This window comes from Salvelinus fontinalis, chromosome 17 (genome assembly GCF_029448725.1).
Source record: "Salvelinus fontinalis isolate EN_2023a chromosome 17, ASM2944872v1, whole genome shotgun sequence".
Taxonomy (NCBI): Eukaryota; Metazoa; Chordata; class Actinopteri; order Salmoniformes; family Salmonidae; genus Salvelinus; species Salvelinus fontinalis.
This window is the reverse complement of record NC_074681.1, coordinates 27,309,558-27,332,238: the sequence shown is the minus strand read 5'-3', so window position 1 is coordinate 27,332,238 and position 22,681 is coordinate 27,309,558. Positions and strand designations below refer to the sequence as shown.

Genomic DNA, 22,681 nt, shown 5'->3' with positions numbered 1-22,681 from the left:
TAACTTACCCCATCAATCCATCCACATTTCTCTGTCCCATTGTACTATACCAGCCTGTGAATATCAAATGGAAGAAGAGGAACCTATAAATACACTCTCTCTTCTTCTCCCAAGGCTCCTAGACTCAGAGTAGCTACAGTGATTAACATCCTGCATTATGTGCATTTTCCACTTGTAAATCTTATGCAACTCCCAGAGTATGAATAGAATTGTTTTGAAATGATGGCTGGAGAGAGACTGACAAGAGGAAATACAACCGAGTGACTACATCCAGAGACTCGTCAGCATCCTCTCCATTGTTTTCTCTCCCTCTCAAGCGCATCACAGATTTTTACAAACCCTCCTCGCCGCTAACGTCAGAGGAGGTCCAATCTTCTTTAGCGCAGCAGAAAGAGCATAAGTGCCTCTAAAGTGCAGCAAATCCTCTACTTTCCGCGGCTCAGCACAGCAGAGGAGAAGGTAGAGCAAAGCAAGGCTATGGAGTTGTGGGGACGATGGACAAGGGGAAGACTTGTGATAGTGTTCAAGCCTACAGCAGACCTGGAAGCCCTCCACTGGTCTAAATGTGGCCAGCCTTCTTCCCCCCCTGCGTGCGTTTGCTTGTGTGTGTGTGTGTGTGTGTGTGTGTGTGTGTGTGTGTGTGTGTGTGTGTGTGTGTGTGTGTGTGTGTGTGTGTGTGTGTGTGTGTGTGTGTGTGTGTGTGTGTGTGTGTGTGTGTGTGTGTGTGTGTGTGTGTGTGTATCCGAGCATGAGGCATGCGAGGTGTGTGTGTGCCAGTCCAGCCAGTGTAATTAAACATGATTCATTGCCCCGGAGAGAGAACCACACTCTTTCTGTACTTAACATTACATTAGGCCTGCATTTCTAAGAGCAGACTTTACATTGATGTGCTTCTGCTTACACTAACAAATAAGTATTCAACACAGGCCTGGACCACAATAGAACACATGGGTGGTGGTGTCCTTTTAAACCGTGGTATCCCAACTTGGGAAACCCTAACAGTGCAATGTGACTGATTTACAACAGACAGAGACAATGAATGGGAATAGTGGAGGATGGAGAGAGTATGTGAAAGTGTGGTTTCAGGAAGTACATTGGATGGCCTGTGTATTTACAGTATGTGTATAGTGGCAGATAGATGAGGTGAAAGGGAGAGTGTTAATACAGGGTGTGGTTCCAGCCAGTACCTTGGACGGCCTGCAGTTTGTGGGTCTGGATGATGATGCAGAGCTGCAGGACCAGCTGAGGAGCGCTCTCCAGGAAGGTGGCCAGGAGGTGCAGCATGCTGACGTCAGCAAACTCATACACCATCCTCCAGTAGAATCTCCAGCGGTCATGGTCCCCACTGCGCCGGCTCCGGATGCCCAGGTAGATGGCGTGGAAATACCTGGAACAAAAGGAAACAATACAAAACAATACCTTGTCAAAAAGTTTGGATCCATTGGCGTAGCAGCTAATGTGCTACCCCTCGACTCCACAGTATGACCCCCTTTGGTTGTGCATGTATATGGAGAGTCATATCATATTTGTGTTTATATGTGCCACTCAAATGTGTTTCATCCATTTTCATATTCTAATCCTATCTAGAATGAATTTCACCAAGTCGAACTTCGAAAATTGTGTCTTACAGCTCCTATCCAACAGACTGCATTCAGCAGTAAGAGGGTTTCTGATGTTGTGTTGGGTTAACCTGTGTGTTAGCTATGCCTAAGGATGCACATGAATTTGATGTGAATTATTTAGTGCTATTGCAGTTGATTCTGTGAATACAGACATAGTGTGGCTGTAAACAATAAACACAGAGAAAGTGATGTCATTGTTACATAACTTCAGCTTGGTATTGTAGCTAGAATAATGATTATGATACATTTAAGTCCCGGGGGGATGTGGTACTGTGTATGGCAAATATACTACGGCTAAGGGCTGTTCTTAGGCACAAAGCAAAGCAGAAAGACTGGACAAATTCCTTAGCCGTGGTATATTGGCCATATATCACAAACCCCCGAGGTGCCTTATTATTATAAACTGGCTACCAACGTAATTAGAGCAGTAAAAATACATGTTTTGTCATACCAGTGGTATCAGCCAATCAGCATTCAGGGCTCTAACCTCCCATTTTATAAGTACATTTAACCTGTCATTGCAAATTATTAAATAAATAAATACCGATTGTTTTCTAAAGGTGGACTTAATTGTTACACAGTGAAAATGTCTCAAGTGGCACTTAAGATTAGTTAACCTCAGCATTGGCAGAAACAGCTATCTGCTTGCTTGTTCTAGGGTGAGTTCTAAATGGCACCCTATTCCATTTATAGTCCACTACTACCCATAGGGCTCTGGTCAAAAGTAGTGCACTATAGGGAATATGGTGCCATTTGGGACTCAGAGCTTCAAGTGGATGGAACATCACTTTTAAGCTGCTAGCTATTCCCAGGTAATTAACTACATCTATATTTACAATGCTAATCTAACCATTTAAACATAAAGGCTTGAAAGAGCTTATTTCGCAAACATACACTTTTACTGTCAGAGAGACATGCGCAGAATTAAGATGAGGCTAGCTATTGACTACAGCTCCACCAATCTATGAAATCCTCACACACACAAAAATAATATGCTCCACTGGCAGTCTGGGCAACCGTCCAAACATAACCGTCCAGAATCTACCGGCTCACCACAGGGCTATTTGAGTACAGCACCGTACACTGCTTCTACTACTCCATTACCTGAGAACATGTTCAGGGGAGGCCGACATGGTGACCAATTAGTGTTTTTGTGCCCCTATAATTTTTGTAGCTCTCTACATTAAGAGCACGGATATTAAACTAATTTTGTCACAAATAACCACATACAAGTGCCACATCTGTAAAGTTAATGTGGAAATTATGGAACTGCAGTTGGATGTTTTCGCAAAACTGCTGCTTTCAAACTTAGTGTAGGTGTAAGCTTTGACTGATGATACTTTCCCTCAGTGCCTCATTAAATGTGGATTCTATGCAACACCATTTTGAAAGGACTGAGGTTGAACACTTAGATTTTGTTTATACATTTGTACTTATCACTACATCTCATCTACGATTGTACCACATTTATCACATTTATATTTCCCTAGCAGAAATACTACTACATCTGAACAGTCAGTGTTGCACATTTAAGTGATATCAATTAAAGGTTTCTTAAGATGAGTTAAACTTTCTATGACTCTGTGTAGGCCTTCAAGTCTCCAGGGTTAGCTAGCGATTATTAGGGTAACTGCACTTCAGAGGTTTCTAAGAATCACATTTCTGCTTTAAAACAGAACACAGTAGACAGGATGCTTATGAAATTCTGACTTGGGTAACGGTCTTTGCTAAAGGTCTAATGACTGAATATGGCCCTAATGAAACGTAGCCAGACTGTGAATTGATACACCGACTGATCCAACTCCTGTTTTTCCAGGACGCAGCTACTGAGGAGCCCTGAATTTGTCTCCAAGAGAGGCCCTGCCTACTGGCACCTGAGTTGTATTCATTTGGCCCCAAACAAAGAAAGAAAAGGACTGGAGCAGGGAGCAACTTCCTAAACTTGGACAATAAGAAGCACTTGTTTTCTGTTTTCAATTGATGAACGCTTTTTTTTAAAATGCTACGCTGTGCCCTAATGTATACGACCCTGCCAGCCCTGTCCCAGCACCAGTCCTGCCCCGCGGTGCCAGATGCCCCATTCCCAGGGTGTGTCTGGGGTCCTCACACAGACACATTATCCCCCTAACCCACCTAGGCACACAGCCAACCTACTCACGCTCACAGGCAACAGAGGTAAACCAATAGGATCCGCCCCTTTTTTCCTGTTTTCGCCTGAAATGACATACTCAAATCTAACTGCCTGTAGCTCAGGCCCTGAAGCAAGGATATGCATATTCTTGGTACCATTTAAAAGGAAACACTTTGAAGTTTGCGGAAATGTGAAAGTAATGTAGGAGAATATAACACAATAAAACTGGTAAAAGATAATACAAAGAAAGATCTACCGTTCTTTTGTATTTTTTTTGTACCATTATTTTTGAAATGCAAGAGAAAAACCATAATGTATTATTCCAGCCCAGGTGCAATATAAATTTTGGCCACCATATGGCAGCAGTGTATGTGCAAAGTTTTAGACTGATCCAATGAATCATTGCATTTCTGTTAAAAGATTTGTTTCAAGACTGCCCAAATATGCCTAAATTGTTTATTAATAACGTTTTATGTTCAAAATTGTGCATCCGTCTCAAACAATAGCATGGTATTCTTTTACTGTAATAGCTACTGTAAATTGGAGAGTGCAGTTAGATTAACAAGAATTGAAGCTTTCTGCCAATATCATATATGTCTATGTCCTGGGAAATGTTCTTGTTACTTACATCCTCATGCTAATCACATTAGCCTACGTTAGCTCAACCGTCCCCTGTATTATGACATGAATGCACTTCAAACCCAAATGCTTAGTCTCAGTCTTCAGCTACCATAAATCTTTGTTTTTAACGGTTGTAGTACTAAGTCAAAATATTCCCAAGTATGGTTTTTGGCGCTAATGATTTTATTTTGATGTTTGTACAATCAAATCAAATGTTATTTGTCACATGCTTCGTAAACAACAGGTGTAGACACAGTGAAATTCTTACTTACAGGCCCTTCCCAACAATGCAGAGAGAAGGAAAATAGAGAAATAATACAAAAGTAATAACACATAATAATAAAAGTAATAATAAATACACAATCAGTAATGGTAACTTGGCTATATACCACTTCCGTATTAGCCATGGTAATGGTACTTCCTGCTTGAGTTTTGCTTGTAAGCAGGAATCAGGAGGATAGAGTTGTGGTCAGATTTGACATATGGAGGGCGAGGGAGAGCTTTGTACGCGTCTCTGTGTGACGTAAAGGTGATCTAGAGTTGTTTTATGCTGGTTGAAATGAGATAAGACATTAAAATCACTGAACACTAGGAGCATCGCATCTAGATGAACATTTTCTAGTTTGCTTATGGCTCTATACAGCTCGTTGAGTGTGGTCTTAGTGCCAGCATCGGTCTGTGGTAAATAGACAGCTACGAAAAATATAGATGAAATCTCTCTCTGTAAATAGTATGGTCTACAGCTTATCATGAGGTATTCTTTGTATTTGTTAAAAATATATATATATACATTACCAGTCAAAAGTTTGGACAAACTTACTCATTCAAGGGTTTTTCTATATTGTAGAATAATAGTGAAGACATCAAAAAACATAATGTTAACTTTCACTGCTATGCGGATGACACACAGCTGTACATTTCAATTAAACATGGTGAAGGCCAAAAATTGCCCTCGCTAGAAATTGGAACCTATGATGTACATTAATTGAAATGATTAGCTGTATATTAGTCCTCTGCTGATTCATTAGACTAGTATAACAATGTCTGGCATGGAAGCTCTACATAATCTACATACATGCATGATTATGATAGTGGTGAAGTATTATGCAAACTACAATAATACTTCCCTCCTGCCCTGTCAATGATCCAATGACCTATTCATGATTTATCAATCAAAACAGGAATACTCTTACTGGTGTGTGTGCTAGTCAAGGTCCAGGTCTGCACTGGGGAGTCTCAGTGGAATCTTCCTGCCTGACCTTCTCAATGAATGGGCTCCAGGCCCTGAACAGCATAATGATGCACCCCACCCCATCCCCTTAACACTGCCATGAAGACAGAACGGACACTAGCCCTCCTCACTTACTGCTCCTCCACATTGTCAAGGCTAATTTAGAGATCATCTCAACAGATTACTGCTCACATGTTCTCTCGATGAAAAACAAAGCTAATCTTCCAGGTTGATCCAGGACACTACCATGATGAAACACTGTGCAATACCATAGAAGCAAATAGTACTGCAGTACTGAATTAATGGACATCAGTAGGACCATTTGTTTGCTATTTCCTTTGAAAACATATCCCGCTCATGGTAACTACCCATTTCATATCATCCCCAGCACCAAGCCCCCCAGTATGTGAAACGCTGGTTGTGGCTGGATAACTGGATGGGTAACTGGCCTCTGGATGATGTTATTCCTGCAGCGGAGAGCCGGGGCTTTGCATGGTGTGGTGATAATCGCCATTCTAAATGGGATTAGCCAAATGTTGCTGTGCATCCTTCCCTGAAATGGGATTATTTCTACCACTCAGCCAATGCCAGTCTGAAGAGTGGCTCAACAGACGTGCATAGAGCAACAATGCCTGTGGATGGGCCCATAGCTTACTGTACAGTGTACACACAACACGCCTGCCTGAGTAGACACCCATAATACAATACACACAAAGCAGGACTGCGTCTATGTTTGAGGGCTGAGCTAAGAAACACTGACGTTGTACAAATAGCACCAGACTAAGAAACGTGTTGATGACAGGCTCCACACAGGGCTGTGCGACTGACTGACTGTGTGAGGCGTGCAGGACAGAGAAGCATCCTCACAGGCCATGCATGCCAACTCACAGGATCAGTGGAGACCGAGCTCTGATAGCTCTACCAGCTCAGACCTTTGATCACCGTATTTCAAATCAGTAGGGATTCCTAAGAGTCTCCTAAAAACGTCTGTTTGCTCCTCTTAAGCATCAATCTCTCCAGCTTCTTTTAAGACTGGCCAATGAAGATTATTGTAAAGTATACTCCCACTCACTGCAAAGGCAGTTATTTGTTTGATTCATTTCTAGATACTGTATATATGTCTTAGATATGATTCCTTGCTGTGACACAATACAAAACAATCAAGTTATTGTCTGTTCAATGTTTCTATCAGTCCTTGAAACAAACTAAACAATGTCATAAAACACATACGCAATTCTCAAACATAACAGCACAAATGCTTAATCAAATACTTGTCTAGTTTTTCCATGTCTCTCATTGGCTTTTAATAACCATGATCGTGCTCATTAGGCACCACACAGGAGGAAACATTTCTAAACCGAGGAGGAGCTACTTGAACTTGTCTAACAAGAAAGCTCATCTTCATAGGTTTCCTGCTGTCTCGTGCCTCATTTTTTTATCCGTTATTTTACCAGGTAAGTTGACTGAGAACACGTTCTCATTTACAGCAACGACCTGGGGAATAGTTACAGGGGAGAGTAGGGGGATGAAAGAGTCAATTGTAAACTGGGGATTATTAGGTGACCACGATGGTTTGAGGACCAGATTGGGAATTTAGCCAGAACACCAGGGTTAACACACCTACTCTTACAATAAGTTCCATGGGATCTTTAATGACCTCAGAGAGTCAGAACACACGTTTAACGTCCCATCCGAAAGACGGCACCCCTACACAGGGCAGTGTCCCCAATCACTGCCCTGGGGCATTGGGATACTTTTTAGACCAGTGGAAAAAGTGCCTCCTACTGGCCCTCCAACACCACTTCCAGCAGCATCTGGTCTCCCATCCAGGGACTGACCAGGACCAACCCTGCTTAGCTTCAGAAGCAAGCCAGCAGTGGTATGCAGAGTGGTATGCTGCTGGCAATGAATGAGCACGACCCAAGATTGGTGCGTCCTGTTTGTTACTTTTCATGCTGCTGGCCTGGGCCTCTGGCTCTGTTCTAATGAACACGACCCAGGTTAGTTCGTCCTGTTTGTTACTTCTCATGCTGCTGGCCTGGGCCTCCGGCTCTGTTCTAATGAACACGACCCAGGTAAGTTCGTCCTGTTTGTTACTTCTCACGCTGCTGGCCTGGGCCTCTGGCTCTGTTCTGTTTGCTGTTTCTCTGTGGGTTCTGGGGCCGTTGGCGGTGGCTATTCTGTTCTCTCTCTGTGTGACAGAGCTGCTCTCCCGATGGCTCTATCCTTCATGTCTCACTGGTTCTGGCATCATACTGTAGGGTCCAGCCTCATCCCCTTCATCACTGTCTAATTTTACTCCATCCCTCCCCAGCCATCAGTGGCCCAGTGTGGTTATCACCCCCGTTCCCCCGCACATACACACTCCCACTCCCACTGACAGCTCCAGAAACACACACAGGCGCGCACACTTTCTCCCAACCAATATATCTCTCTCCTGCCAAAGCCTCATCTATTCCCCAAGCTCTGGGTCCTGTCAATCACCTCCAAAAGAACCAGACCACACTACACTATCTTTTAAAACGTTATACTGTCTGTGTTTGTGGTGTGTGTGTGTGTGTGTGTGTGTGTGTGTGTGTGTGTGTGTGTGTGTGTGTGTGTGTGTGTGTGTGTGTGTGTGTGTGTGTGTGTGTGTGTGTGTGTGTGTGTGTGTGTGTGTGTGTGTGTGTGTGTGTGTGTGTGTGTGTGTGTGTGTGTGTGTGTGTGTGTGTGTGTGTGAAATCAAGCCACTCAGACATTTCAACTGGTGATCCCATCTATACAGCACTGTATAGTCAAATATCTAGTTCAGACAGTCTCAAGTATTGAGTGACACTCATCTTTCACAGTTGGAGAGCACTTCACCTGCTAATGGTTGCTGGAGAATGGTAACTGGTCAGTGGAACAAGCCTTTGCTTTTATGGGGGAGACTGAGGTGGAAAGAGCCAGGCTCTGAGGTTGACTGGCAGAGACAGGCTACAAGCCCTGGGAGACAGAAACACCATGGAAGAAAGGAACAGAACAGGCAATGTCCCAAATGGCACCCTATTCGCTATATAGTGCAGTACTTTTGACCAGAGCCCTATGGGCCCATGTCCAAAGTAGTGCACTATGAAGGGACTATGGTTCCATTTGGGACGCAGTCACAGGCTGAGGCTGCAGTGCCGGAACACGCGTGATCTTTAAGCGCTCCCTCCGTTGCTAAGCACCACCCTCACCATCAGCTGCATGTATGCAATCCTCTCTAGAGGTCTGTGTTTCTATAGTGAATTATACTGTATAGTGGCACGATTTCATGCATCCACTCAGGACCCTCGGGGTAACGCAGAGACAGCAAACACTCATCATAATTACCAACACGGGCTTGGTTTGCAAGGACTATTTCCCTATCGATCTGAATGCCATTTTGATTGGTAACCACAGCAACCACTTTACCTCTACCGTCGTATTCATGAGGATTTCGATACAGCCAGGAGGAGAAGTGTGGAGGGAATTTCCATCTCTCACAGTAAATCAAAGCTTCACCGCCACATCACTGTTGACCAACTAAGTCTGCTAATTACTGCCTTTTCCTGCTTCTCATTGTCAATCAGAGAACATCAGGGAGAGACACACTACAACGAGACACACTGCACACTACAACCGTGGTCGCTGCAGTCAATTAGAAGACCAGGGTGAGATCACAACACAGAAATACTGCACCTCTAATACTACTAATCCTTTAAAGCTAAAATCCTTAGGTTCTACATCCATTTTTGGTTGATTCTTGAAGAATATAACTTATAAATGCCTAATAAGCTTAGTTCAACTGTCGTACCTCATCAAAACCCAAAATATACATTTGTTTAACTCCAACGTTTGTAAACAACATTAACATAAACAAACAGTGTATAAACTCAAAACACGTTTAAAACTATTTGATACAATGGATGGTCAGTCATTGCATCCATAGCTCTGTCTCTGAATTTGAGAGTGGTTACATTACCCCTTAGCTTTTTAGTGAAACCGGGGTGGGGACAATGCTTTGTTATTGTTTGAATTAAGGATTATATCTTTAAGGTCTGTCTGTCTGTCTGTCTCTGTGTGTGTGTGTGTGTCCCTCATGGCTCAATCAATGCCTCATGGAGCCGGAGCCAGCGACTCCCCAGCCTGCAGCTCAGCCCAGTCCAGTCCTGCCTCCTTCCCATACATGATGAATGCCTCCTGTGCCGCTGACAAGAGGAACCCAATCAATTGAACCTTGTTATTCAGCAATTATCAAAGGACCACTTTTTCTGCTTGATGCCCAATGAAGAAGGTCAATGGGATTCACCGCCATAAATAAAACTCTCGCCGGGATATTATTGTGCACTAAATTCTTGACACAGCCATATTTCTTGCATTTACCAGTCACAGCAGACACATAGGTTCCAGGCTTATAGCCATTGACGGTCTGGAGGTAGAATGTCACAGAGAAAACCTTGAGTGATTGACAGCCACACTTGATGTTAAGGATGCACCTGAAGCATAAACTGGACGGTGGAACCAGATGGCTTGTCACTCCAGTCTTTAAATGCAATCCATTAAAATAATACAGTACGTCACCTTCAATTGTTTTCATCACCTAATAATGGGTTCACTTGGTGGCACTGTATGCCATCCTGTCATTTAAAATCCCATTCACTTTATCAGTGGATGCATACAAGATAAATAAATCCTGCAGTTCTGTGGACTGGACCTCATAGTTCTCAACACTATTCCCACCAGTATTCCAGATCGATAGTCTGTAGCGTTTTCATGTTTTGTCCAAATGTGTCTTATCTATTGACAGAAGGACAGCCGTCGCAGTATGTGTTCAGGAGGACGAGGAGGAGGTAGAGGAGGAGGACGAGGACAAGGAGGAGGACAAGAAGGAGGAGGCAGTAACCATGAAGCCACGGAGAGCCATGTTGTCAGTCAGAGAGCTGGCTGGGCTGCCTGGGCCTCTGTCAGACTGCTCTGCATGCCAGGACCCACAGATGCTATCACTGCTATGTCACAGCGCATAAACTTCAGTCTACACTGAGCCCTATTCAGAGAGAGCGGCATGTAACTGTGACACTCTCCAGTGAGGCAGATAGAAGCCCAGCCTAGCACAGCCCCTCCTAGCCTGAGAATCAGCCGGCATAAAGGGGCTCTGCTGTCAGTGCTTTGCCTCCTGGACACATTGAGTCAACACAGGCACACAGGCACACACACATACACACTGCTCTACAAGGCATCCTCCTTTCCAGTTAATGTGTCCCTCATTAGGCACATGGAGAGCCTGTCCCCTCAGGTCAGACTGCCCATAGTGCTGAGTGTGGACTATGGGTGCTTCAGCACAATCGTCATACTGTATGGGCCACATTACCAAACTGTACAGATACTGTACTCTTATACCTGCAAATTTCCCTCCAATACCCTCTCCTCTCCCTCCATGTTATCATCCCAATTAAAATCCCTGAAACAAAATGGCTGAGTGTGTGAGGTGCAGCGTGCACATGGCATATGCACCCAGAGCAGTGCACACATGAGTAACCTAGAAGATTACATTCAGCCAGTAGTGACATCCAGGCATGTCCAGCAGCCGTAAGCCCCTCTCTCCCGTGGTTCCTCTGAGATTCACCCTCAAGGTGCCAAAGATGTTCCCCCTCTCTCTCCTGTGGCCGTTTGGTCTTGTTCATATTTTCTTGGTTATAGAGGACTAGATTTGAGAACATTTTATCGCCAGTAAAGATTAGGATTAGAAGATCGGTGAAGATAAGCAAATAATCCCAGTTGAAATTCATGCAGAGATGGAATCTATACTGAGGCTAGCAAATAGAGGTGTCTAATGCCTATGGTCCTGTACTGTACAGCCATTAAGTATAACATCACGTTATAGTAGGTACAATACACAGGGTTACGCATAGACACTCACAGTTTCCATTAGTTTCCAAAGCATTTATGGCAAACAGGCCTCCCTGAAAAGCACTTTTTTTTGCTGTGCAAGCAATGATTCCTAAGACCAGAGGGCAATTTGTCACTAAAGCAATGTAACAGATGGCCCAAATTTGTAACTGTGGTATTGGCTCTATGACAAATAGCTGGGCTATTGAGATCTTTTGGTGCAACCTGCAGAATCTTAGTTTGAAAACAAAAAGAAAAATCCTTGTTTCTTACATCTTCTTCCCCCTTGCCACTAACTTAATACTGCTTAAGGTTAATTTGAATAGCTTCCGATGGTACTACATTAAACACTATCGCATAGACTAACTCCTCTACATCCAATGTGGCTTATGAGCATCTACTGGACTCAAGAGTTGAAAGTTGATGATTACATTTACATTACATTTAAGTCATTTAGCAGACGCTCTTATCCAGAGCGACTTACAAATTGGATCACTGAGAGCATCCGTTTCGTACAGCAGTACATATATCAAAAACATCTGACACTTAATTATCCAAATTCATCGCATTAACATTTGTTAACTCAATAATAATAACAATAATTATGCATAGAACACCAGTATTTGAACTACACATAAAACACACATGGATTTGAGTCTTAAATACAAATACAAACCACATAGGGCCTACTGTATAATATCTTCATGCTTGGTATGCTGCATTTAACATTTAGTGATGTTTGACTATGGATGCAGGGGGTTTTGTGTGCGTGCTTATGGATGGTCAACCGAATACAAAAACGCTTATTAAACCCAGATGGATGGACCCGGATTCCTCTCCAAATCTGCCTTAACACTCGTTGTAATCCCAGATATGAGATATCAGGCCAATTCATTTCCTCAGGGGGGTAATGATAGAGATTAAAGAGATGAGAACACCTTTTGGTGCTTGCGCTGCTTTGGCTGGCTGAGGAGGACTTTCATTGAACCAGTACTGTCATAACATAAGATGCAGTGCTGCCCTCTAAACATTAAGTATTGATGTACAATATATCTTGGGAAGGAACACTGGTCTTCATAGACGTCATGCAGAGTGCCGGCTATAAAGTGAAAGTGCAGAAATCATAATTGGAATATGTATTGTTAAGTATAATTCATCTTAAAAAGGGCTGACGAAATGCAACCCTAGACAAAGAACAAGCTAAGGTACATACTGTACTTGCTGTGTGGCTAATCTACTACATCATCTATCCAGAAACAAAGAAATTCCATTAATTGTTGAAAGAAAACATTTCTAATACATTGTATTATTTCCCTGACTTCTCCTGTCCTGGGACAACAAAGGTTGACACAAATGCAATACTGTCTGCGTGATTTCAACCAGTGACACACTGACAATGACACCTTGAAACCAACAATAGAGTGTATTTGCATACATCAGGGTGTGGTGTATGTACATCCATCAGCTGTGACAGAAGATGTGATGGGGTAGGGTCACCCACGAGCGCTGATCTCATCTGAACGTCATTGCCAATACATTGTCATTACTGTGGTCATAATGTGTGTGTTTGCGTGTGTGCGGTTTTGCCTGTGTGTTGGAGTAGCTGACTCAAGAGGATGGGAGGGAGTGATCCCCCTGGAGGATGCTAGTCCGTCTGACCCATTTGGTCATTTCACTGCCCCTCCCCCACCCGCCCTTTCCCTTGAGAAGGGTGCAATTGCGGTCTGCAATTCGGGCGTTCCTGCATGTGGGCAGCTGCAGGAACCCCTCTTTATACTTCTATTGATACATTTTTAAAGCTATGACAGGCAGGAGGCGGGGACGCTCTAGTACAGTAGATGGTGTTAATGCACAATAACATTGGATGCCAGCCGTCGATAAACCCCACAGAAGAAGGGGCGGGGGCGACAATGGTAGCTAGCTAGCCGTACAATGATAGACAGTGTGCGTCGTCCCCGCCTGTCGGGCACTGTTTTCCTGCAGTTCTGTTAAGGACAGCGAGGGCAGGTGTTCGGCAGGCGGGAGCAAAGGACACTGTGTGCTAGTTTAGCCAGCTAGTCCGGTACACAGGAGGTGGGGACGACACCGTGTGCTAGCTAACTAGCATGCTAGCTAGTACATGGTGTCCTTAAATAGCAAGCTAGCTAGTTAGCTAACACACAGTGTCGCTCCCGCCTGCTGTGCTAGCGGGAGGCGGGGGTGACAGATAGACAGTGTCCTTCTCGCCCACATGTCTGGCACGGTTTTCTCCAGATAACAGCAGGTGGGAGGCGGGGGCAACACCATGTGCTAGCTAACTTGCAAGCTAGCTAGTTAGCTAGCACACAGTGTCGCCCCAGCCTCCCACCTGCTGTGCTAGCGGTAGGGCAGGAGCGACACCAATAGACAGTGTCCAATGTTTTCCCGCAGTTCTGTACGATGGTAAGGGCAGGAGTTCAGTAGGTGTGAGCGAAAGACACTCAGATTATTTCCCTTTTGACCCACATGCAAAAGTGTCACAAGCATGAGGGGGGATGCGTTCATGCAAATCAAATGTTATTGGTCACATACGCGTGTTTAGCAGATTTTATTGCGGGTGTAGCGAAATGCTTGTAAACCAGTGGGATGATTGAGAGGGAGTGTTCAAAAATGAACCAATGGGAGAATTCCCACATGCAGAAACGCCCCGAATTGCAGGCTGCAGTTGCACACCATTGTTCCCTCTTCCACCCCTCACCTCTTCCGTCTCCCTTCCCCCCTCTGTCTCCCCTCCCTGGCCCTTTCCGGCACACAGGCTGGGCTGAGGCCTTCCTCAGGGGGACATTACAGCAGCTGTCTGCAACAATTGATCCCAGCCGATAATGTCCCAGTCTGGGCACAGGAGGCCCATCACTGCCTGGTCCCCATGCCCAGTGCTACTCCATAAGGTCCATCCATCACAAAGTGACATTGGACGCAGCAGCTTAGTCCCATTTGATCAATGAAACTATGATTTGATTGATACATAATTTACACAACAATGATAACCATATAGCATGCCAACTAGATCCTTCTTATAAGATGAAAAACATTTTCAGGGTGAAACATTCTGACACTGAGTGACAAATTACTGGATTAAGACTATTTGTAATTTTCCTAATTGGTCCCTTTCTGTTCATTATGCCCGTTGTTCAAATGCTGAATTTCTGTCTAATTTGTAATTTGACTATCAGTCATGTAATAATAAAGGATACTGGACATTTTGTAGAGACAAAGACAAAGGGAATGAAACATTTGGCAAATTGAAAGTACTGCTTTTAAGATTTTGCTTTAAAAAAGGTCCATTGCAGCCATTTTTAGCTAATTTCAAATAATTTCTGGGTAACAATTAAATACGTACTCCAGCGATATTTTTGCTTTTACTGTTGAAAAGCGATATCCCAAGTATAAATACAGTAAAGTACACACACTTAAGGGTAAAAAAATATTTTTGAGCAAAATAATGTTTTTTTTACACACAACTGCAAAGTTTAAGGAGTAGGGCATTCAAGGAGTTGGTCTGATGGGAAGTCATAATGTCATCGGCCTCCCCCTTACTTGAGGAACAATAGAGGAGCAATAGAGAACAAAAGTGTGTGCTATGTCATGACTTAGCTGGACCACCTACTGAGATGTACCTTTTATTAAGTAAATCAGGTGATAAATGAGGTGAAAAGGAGACTAGAGTGTCACTTTAAGTGCTATTTTAATTGAAAACAAACAAAAATAGCTTTTTAGCAAAGAGCAATTTCTCAAGCAATAATTTTGCTAGGACTGTCTGGAAGTGGTCGGAGTGGGGTGGGGAAAACTGAAAACTATCTGTTATTGCCCAAAAGGTTTGGAACTCTCTTATTGCTCTATTAACTAATTTAATGACGTCACCAGGCAGGCCAAAACTCCGTCCCATCAAAAACGGAAATTTCAGGCGGTCTTTTCAAACACCTCTTACACTAAAAAAGCATTACCATCATTTTCACAATTTCACAGTATTATTCCACACTCATAGTGTCATATATATATATACATAAACTAAAAAAAATAAACGTCCTCTCACTGTCAACTGCGTTTATTTTCAGCAAACTTAACGTGTAAATATTTGTATGAAGATAAGATTCAACAACTGAGACATAAACTGAACAAGTTCCACAGACATGTGACTAACATAAATGGAATAATGTGTCCCTGAACAAAGGGGGGGATCAAAATCAAAAGTAACAGTCAGTATCTGGTGTGGCCACCAGCTGCATTAAGTACTGCAGTGCATCTCCTCCTCGTGGACTGCACCAGATTTGCCAGTTCTTGGTGTGGGATGTTACCTCACTCTTCCACCAAGGCACCTGTAAGTTCCCGGACATTTCTGGGGATGTCACCCTCCGATCCAACAGGTTCCAGACATGCTCAATGGGATTGAGATCCGTGCTCTTCGCTGGCCATGGCAGAACACTGACATTCCTGTCTTGCAGGAAATCACGCACAGAACGAGCAGTATGGCTGGTGGCATTGTCATGCTGGAGGGTCATGTCAGAATGAGCCTGCAGGAAGGGTACCACATGAGGGAGGAGGATGTCTTCCCTATTACGCACAGCGTTTAGATTGCCTGCTATGACAACAAGCTCAGTTCGATGATGTTGTGACACACCGCCCCAGACCCTCCCCCTCCAAATCGATCCCGCTCCAGAGTACAGGCTTCGGTGTAACGCTCATTCCTTCGACGATAAACGCAAATCCGACCATCACCCCATGTGATACAAAACCGCGACTCGTCAGTGAAGAGCACTTTTCCCCAGTCCTGTCTGGTCCAGCGACGGTGGGTGTGTGCCCATAAGCAACGTTGTTGCCGGTGATGTCTGGTGAGGACCTGCCTTACAACAGGCCAACAAGCCCTCAGTCCAGTCTCTCTCAGCCTATTGAGGACAGTCTGAGCACTGATGGAGGGATTGTGCGTTCCTGGTGTAACTTGGGCAGTTGTTGTTGCCATCCTGTACCTGTCCCGCAGGTGTGATGTTCGGATGTACCGATCCTGTGCAGGTGTTGTTACACGTGGTTTGCCATGGTAAATGGTTCATTGAACAAGCATGGGAAAGAGTGTTTAACTTCACTAGGGTAGGGGGCAGCATTCAGAATTTTGGATGAAAAGCGTGCCCAAATTAAACTGCCTGCTACTCAGGCACAGAAGTTAGGATATGCATATAATTAGTAGATTTGGATAGACAACAGTCTAAAGTTTCCAAAACAGTTAAAATAATGTCTGTGAGTATAACAGAACTGATATGGCAGGCAAAAACCCGAGGAAAATTCAACCAGGAAGTACTATTATTTTGAAAGGCTGTTTTTCCACCGAAAGCCTATCCACCATACAAAGACTTAGGACCCAGTTCAGGGAGGGAGATACAGCACTTTCAATGAGAGGCCAGTGGAAATTTCCAGACATCAGCCATGCGCCTGATCGGGAACGCACCTTTCTTGTTTCTCCTTTCCTATTGAGGAAGCTTTTGTCTGGTTGAAATATTATTGATTATTTATGACAAAAACAACCGGAGGTTTGATTTTAAACATCATTTGGCATGTTTCTACTAACTTTTATTGTACTTTTTTTGGACTTTTCGTCTGGACTTGTGCACGCGCCTTGTAGATTAGGATTACTGGACAAAACGCACTAACAAAAAGGAGGTTTTTGGTCATAAGGAGGGACATTATCGAACAAAACTAACATTTATTGTCTAACATGGAGACCTGGGAGTGCCACCAGATGAAGATCATCAAAGTTAAGTGATTCATTTTAATGCTATTTCTCACTTTTGTGAGCCCTCTTCTTGGCTGGAAAATGGCTGTATGGGTTTCTGTAGCTAGGCGTTGACCTAACATAATCGCAAAGTGTGCTTTCGCCGTAAAGCCTTTTTGAAATCTGACACAGCGGTTGCATTAAGGAGAAGTTTATCTTTATTCGTATGTTTAATACTTGTATCTTTTATCAATGTTTATGATGAGTATTTCTGTTATTTGATGTGGCTCTCTGCACTTTCACCGGATGTTTGTTTGAGACAATGCATTTCTGAACATAACGCACCAATGTAAACTGAGATTTTTGGATATAAATATGAACTTTATCGAACAAAACATACATGTATTGTGTAACATGAAGTCCTATGAGTGCCATCTGATGAAGATCATCAAAGGTTAGTGATTCATTTAATCGCTATTTCTGACTTTTGTGAGCCCTCTCCTTGGCTGGAAAATGGCTGTATGGTTTTCTGTGACTAGGTGCTGACCTAACATAATCGCAAGGTGTGCTTTCGCCGTAAAGCCTTTTGAAATCAGACACTGTGGCTGGATTATATGGCTGCAGGGGCAGTATTGAGTAGCTTGGATGAAAGATGCCCAGAGTAAACTGCCTGCTCCTCAGTCCCAGTTGCTAATATATGCATATTATTAGTATTGTATAGAAAACACTCTGAAGTTTCTAAAACTGTTTGAATGATGTCTGTGAGTATAACAGAACTCATATGGCAGGCAAAAACCTGAGAAAAAAATCCAACCAGGTAGTGGGAAATCTGAGGTTCGTAGGTTTTCAACTCATCGCCTATCGAATACACAGTGAGATATGGGTCAGTTTGCACTTCCTACGGCTTCCACTAGATGTCAACAGTCTTTAGAACCTTGTCTGATGCTTCTACTGTGAAGTGGGGCCGAAGGAGAGGGGTTTGAGTAAGGTCTGCCATGACCTGAACATGCGCTGACCATGCGCGTTCATGTGAGAGTGAGCTCTGTTCCATCGCACTTCTGAAGACAATGGAATTCTCCGGTTGGAACATTATTGAAGATTTATGTTAAAAACATCCTAAAGATTGATTCAATACATCGTTTGACATGTTTCTACTGACTGTTACGGAACTTTTTGACATTTCGCCTGCTTTTAGTGAACGCGCTTCGTGACTTTGGTTTTGTTTACCAAACGCGCTAACAAAAGTAGCTATTTGGACGTAAATGATGGACATTACCGAACAAAACAAACATTTCTTGTGGAAATGGGAGTCCTGGGAGTGCATTCCGACGAAAATCAGCAAAGGTAAGTGAAGATTTCTAATGCTATTTACGACTTTTGTTGACTCCACAATGTGGCGGGTAACTGTATGGCTTGCTTTTGTGGCTGAACGCTGTTCTCAGATTATTGAATATTGTGCTTTTGCAAAGCTTTTTTAAAATCTGACACAGCGGTTGCATTAAGAACAAGTTTATCTTTAATTCTATGTAAAACATGTATCTTTCATCAAAGTTTATGATGAGTATTTCTGTTATTTGATGTGGCTCTCTGCAATTTCTCCGGATATTTTGGAGGCATTTCTGAACATGGCGCCAATGTAAACTGAGGTTTTTGGATATAAATATGAACTTTATCGAAAAAAACATATATGTATTGTGTAACATGAAGTCCTATGAGTGTTATATGATGAAGATCATCAAAGGTTAGTGATTAGTTTTATCTCTATTTCTGCTTTTTGTGACTCCTGTCTTTGGCTGGAAAAATGGCTGTGTTTTTCTGTGATTTTGCGGTGACCTAGCATCATCGTTTGTGGTGCTTACGCTGTAAAGCCTTTTTGAAATTGGACACTGTGGTGGGATTAACAAGAAGTGTATCTTTAAAATGGTGTATAATACTTGTATGTTTGAGGAATTTAATTATGAGATTTCTGTTGTTTTGAATTTGGCGCCCTGCAATTTCACTGGCTGTTGGTTAGGTCCCACTTGTACCAGAGAGGTTAAACCCTTTACAATGAAGATCTGTGAAGTTATTTGGATTTTAACAAATTATCTTTGAAAGACAGGGTCTTGAAAAAGGGACGTTTCTTTTTTTGCTGAGTTTATAACATAGGAAATCAAGTTTTGACTTCACTGGGCCTTTAACTACCGACTTTTTCTCCCAGACATCCCTTGCAGCAGAGCTCTTTCAGTTTCAAAGGCAATGTAAGGTTACTCTACGAAATATCATTCATACACTTCATTCTCGATAAAGTATTTGAAAGTTAAATCTGTGAAAAGGTAGGAAATGTCCTTTAGATGGACATAAGGCACTTGGTATTATGTCCTTGGAAGCCCTTTCCCTGGGTTGATTTTGCCCAGCCTAACACTAAGTGCCCTTCAGCAGCGCATTGATAAAAATGTGCTATCACCATGGGATCAATTCCGTGGGAAGGCTTGGCACTGTGACAACACTACAAACACTTGCAGTTGGTTGCCAGTTTCGCCAGACAGCTTACATTTATACAGTATGTGCATGATATATGAGTGTAGGTTATAGTGACGTGTTTGGTGTTTGCTTTGGATCAAAGATACAAAACAGAACATCAATTGGGCATATGTGGTGAGCGGCGACACTTTCTGGATCAAGATGAATAGATATGGTTCAGATGATCTGAGATCAGTGGTGGACCGTTGCAGTTAAGTAAACAGTATACAGTGATTAGGGGTACTACAGACCCAGATAAAGGGACACAGCTACAGTCAGCTAAGCCCCATCCTGACAGGAAGAAATATAATTGTGCCCTCCGGTTGCCATTAAATGCAGCTTGTCTCCAGCTACAGATCAAGTTGAAGAACACAATTTCCATTGACTTGGCTGGAACACTGTGAGGGCATCACTCAATATCTGTTTATAGCCCAGGATTGTTAGGGAACATTCACCACCTCTCTAACCAACGCTTACTACACACCCAGACCGGAGATGATCAATGGTGCTACCAACACATAGAAGATAGTGATTTTTAGTAAGTGAAGAAAAAATTCTAAACATTGATTGAGTTATTTTGGAATTAAACCTGAATGTTATATTTGGAGAATACTCTACAACAAAAAGCAAGCTTGCAACCTAACCACTTCTATTCAGGATTCACTTCTATTCAGAATATTACTGAAGGTTAACTGAGGTTTTTGTAGCTGTAGCTATAGCCGTAGGTAAAGATGTTCAAGGCAAGCCATTCACAATTCCATGAACAACATAATAGAGAGAGTAAACATTTCTATAGATGTTCGTCATATACTGAAATATGCAATGTTCTTTTCAGTAAACCACTGAACATTTGAGGCATAAGAGACATGTATTATATCCTTACAAACTTTATTCAGAAAATACATTCCACATACCTCAGCTGTCCCTCATATTTCTCCAAGCAATGTATAAAACACTGTCTGTCAATGAATACGTCCAACAGTCCCCTTGACTAAAACCCTTTGATATCCATTGTCAAATGCAAGGACGTTTACACATCATCAAAGGCAACATATATAGCTCTCTATGACATCAAAAGGAAATCTGGTGTTTGGGATTCCTCCTAGACCAAGTCTAATCCCTGACTTGAGATGCATTCATATACCTCAAAGTTTGTCACTGCCTCGCCGCACACCGGCTAATAAACGCTGTATCCCCCCCTAAGCCATAAGGAGCATGGGAGAAAATAGTTGTGAGAGAAACATTGCATTGTTTGCTGACAGCCATTTGCTGCTCATGATTACATAGAACAATTTTATCCACAGGATGGAGGGAAGTAAACAACTTTATTCTACTTCAAAAGTTGAATAAAAGTACTATTTCTGGCAACCTCACCCCACTGTAAGTCTAGTCATCATGTCTTGTCATTAAGTATGGGAATAAGACTCAGCTAGTTAAGTAATAAGCCTTCTCTCTTCACTGACTCAGCACTCTGTCTGAGTAATTTGCTACAGCTGTTTCATTGTTAGATAAAGAGCTTTGTCCCCTATTTGGTTATTTGGTAAGGGTGATGGTTCTATGTGGAACCATAATGACTCAAATAACCCTTTGAGCCTTTCAACAGTTCTTTGCAGATCAGAAAAGTTTGCTTTCATCTTTTAGTGATAACTAAAATGAGGGGCGTACAAATATTTTGGGGCTTGGTCTGCTCACAGCTCTTTTTGTGCAACCGTGAGTGAGAATTTTACTCCAGTTAACCTAATCTGTTGTGTTATGTCATTACATGTTAAACGTCACTATGGCCAGTAATGGTGTTTTGTGAAAGACTCACATTAGGCCTTGTGTTTTGAGAAACAACTAAATCAGTGGTTCTCAATTCAATGTTTAGTGAGCCCCAGCCATTCCAGATCTCGTTCCAGTACACTGGATTCAACTTGTGAATTACAGTAACTGTGTCACGTTCGTCGTAGTGAGGAGACCAAAGCGCAGCGTGATGTGAATACATCTTCTTTAATGAAACGAAGAACACTTAACAAACTAATACAAAACGAACGTGACGCTAAGTATAATGATGGCAGACATGCAACATTTCATAGACAATCACCCACAAACCAAACTGGAAAATGGCAACCTAAATAGGATCCCCAATCAGAGACAACGATAAACAGCTGCCTCTGATTGGGAACCAATCTAGGCCCCCATAGACCTACATAATGCCTAGACTACACACACACACACACCTAGACATACCCAAAACCCTAGACAAGACAAAAACACACATACCACCCTCGTCACACCCTGACCTAACCAAAATAATAAAGAAAACAAAGATAACTAAGGTCAGGGCATGACAAACTGCCCAGTGAACATCTCACTTTCTATATATATTTTGTTAAAGACATGCTCTGGAACTTTGGCGACTACTAAGTATTTTTTTACTTTGGGCTGGATGTTCAAGTCCAAGCTCTGGCAGGGCCACTCAAGGAAATTCAGAGACTTGTCTCGAAGTTACTCCTGCATTGTCTTGGATGTGTGCTTAGGGTTCATTGTCCTGTTGGAATGTTTTTGCTCTGAAGCAGGTTTTCATCAAGGATCTCTCTGTACTTTGCTCCTTTCATCTTTCCCTCCATCCTGACTTGTCTCCCAGGACCTGCCGCTGAAAAACATCCCCACAGCATGATGCTGCCACCACCATGCTTCACCATGCTTTACATCACAGGTGTAAAACTCATTCCACGGAGGGCCGAGTGTCTGCGGGTTTTCGCTCCTCCCTTGTACTTGATTGATGAATTAACATCACTAATTAGTTAGGAACTCCCCACACCTGGTTGTCTAGGGCTTTATTGAAAGGAAAAACCAAAAACCTGCAGACACTAGGCCCTCCGTGGAATGAGTTTGACACCCCTGCTTTACATGCTTCGTAGGGATGGTGCCAGATTTCCTCCTGATGTAACGCTTGGAATTCAAGCCAAAGAGTTCCATCTTGATTTCATCAGACCAAAGAATCT

General features: G+C 42.8%; 1 protein-coding gene across 1 annotated transcript in view; it reads right to left on the bottom strand.

The window, feature by feature from the left end:
* Positions 1-22,681, bottom strand: part of LOC129814085 (XK-related protein 4-like) — a 67,570-nt gene that overhangs the window by 17,127 nt on the left and 27,762 nt on the right. Inside the window, exon 2 of the mRNA XM_055866870.1 lies at positions 1,188-1,387. Coding sequence (XP_055722845.1) covers positions 1,188-1,387 — 200 coding nt within the window. The remainder of the gene's footprint in view (positions 1-1,187; positions 1,388-22,681) is intronic.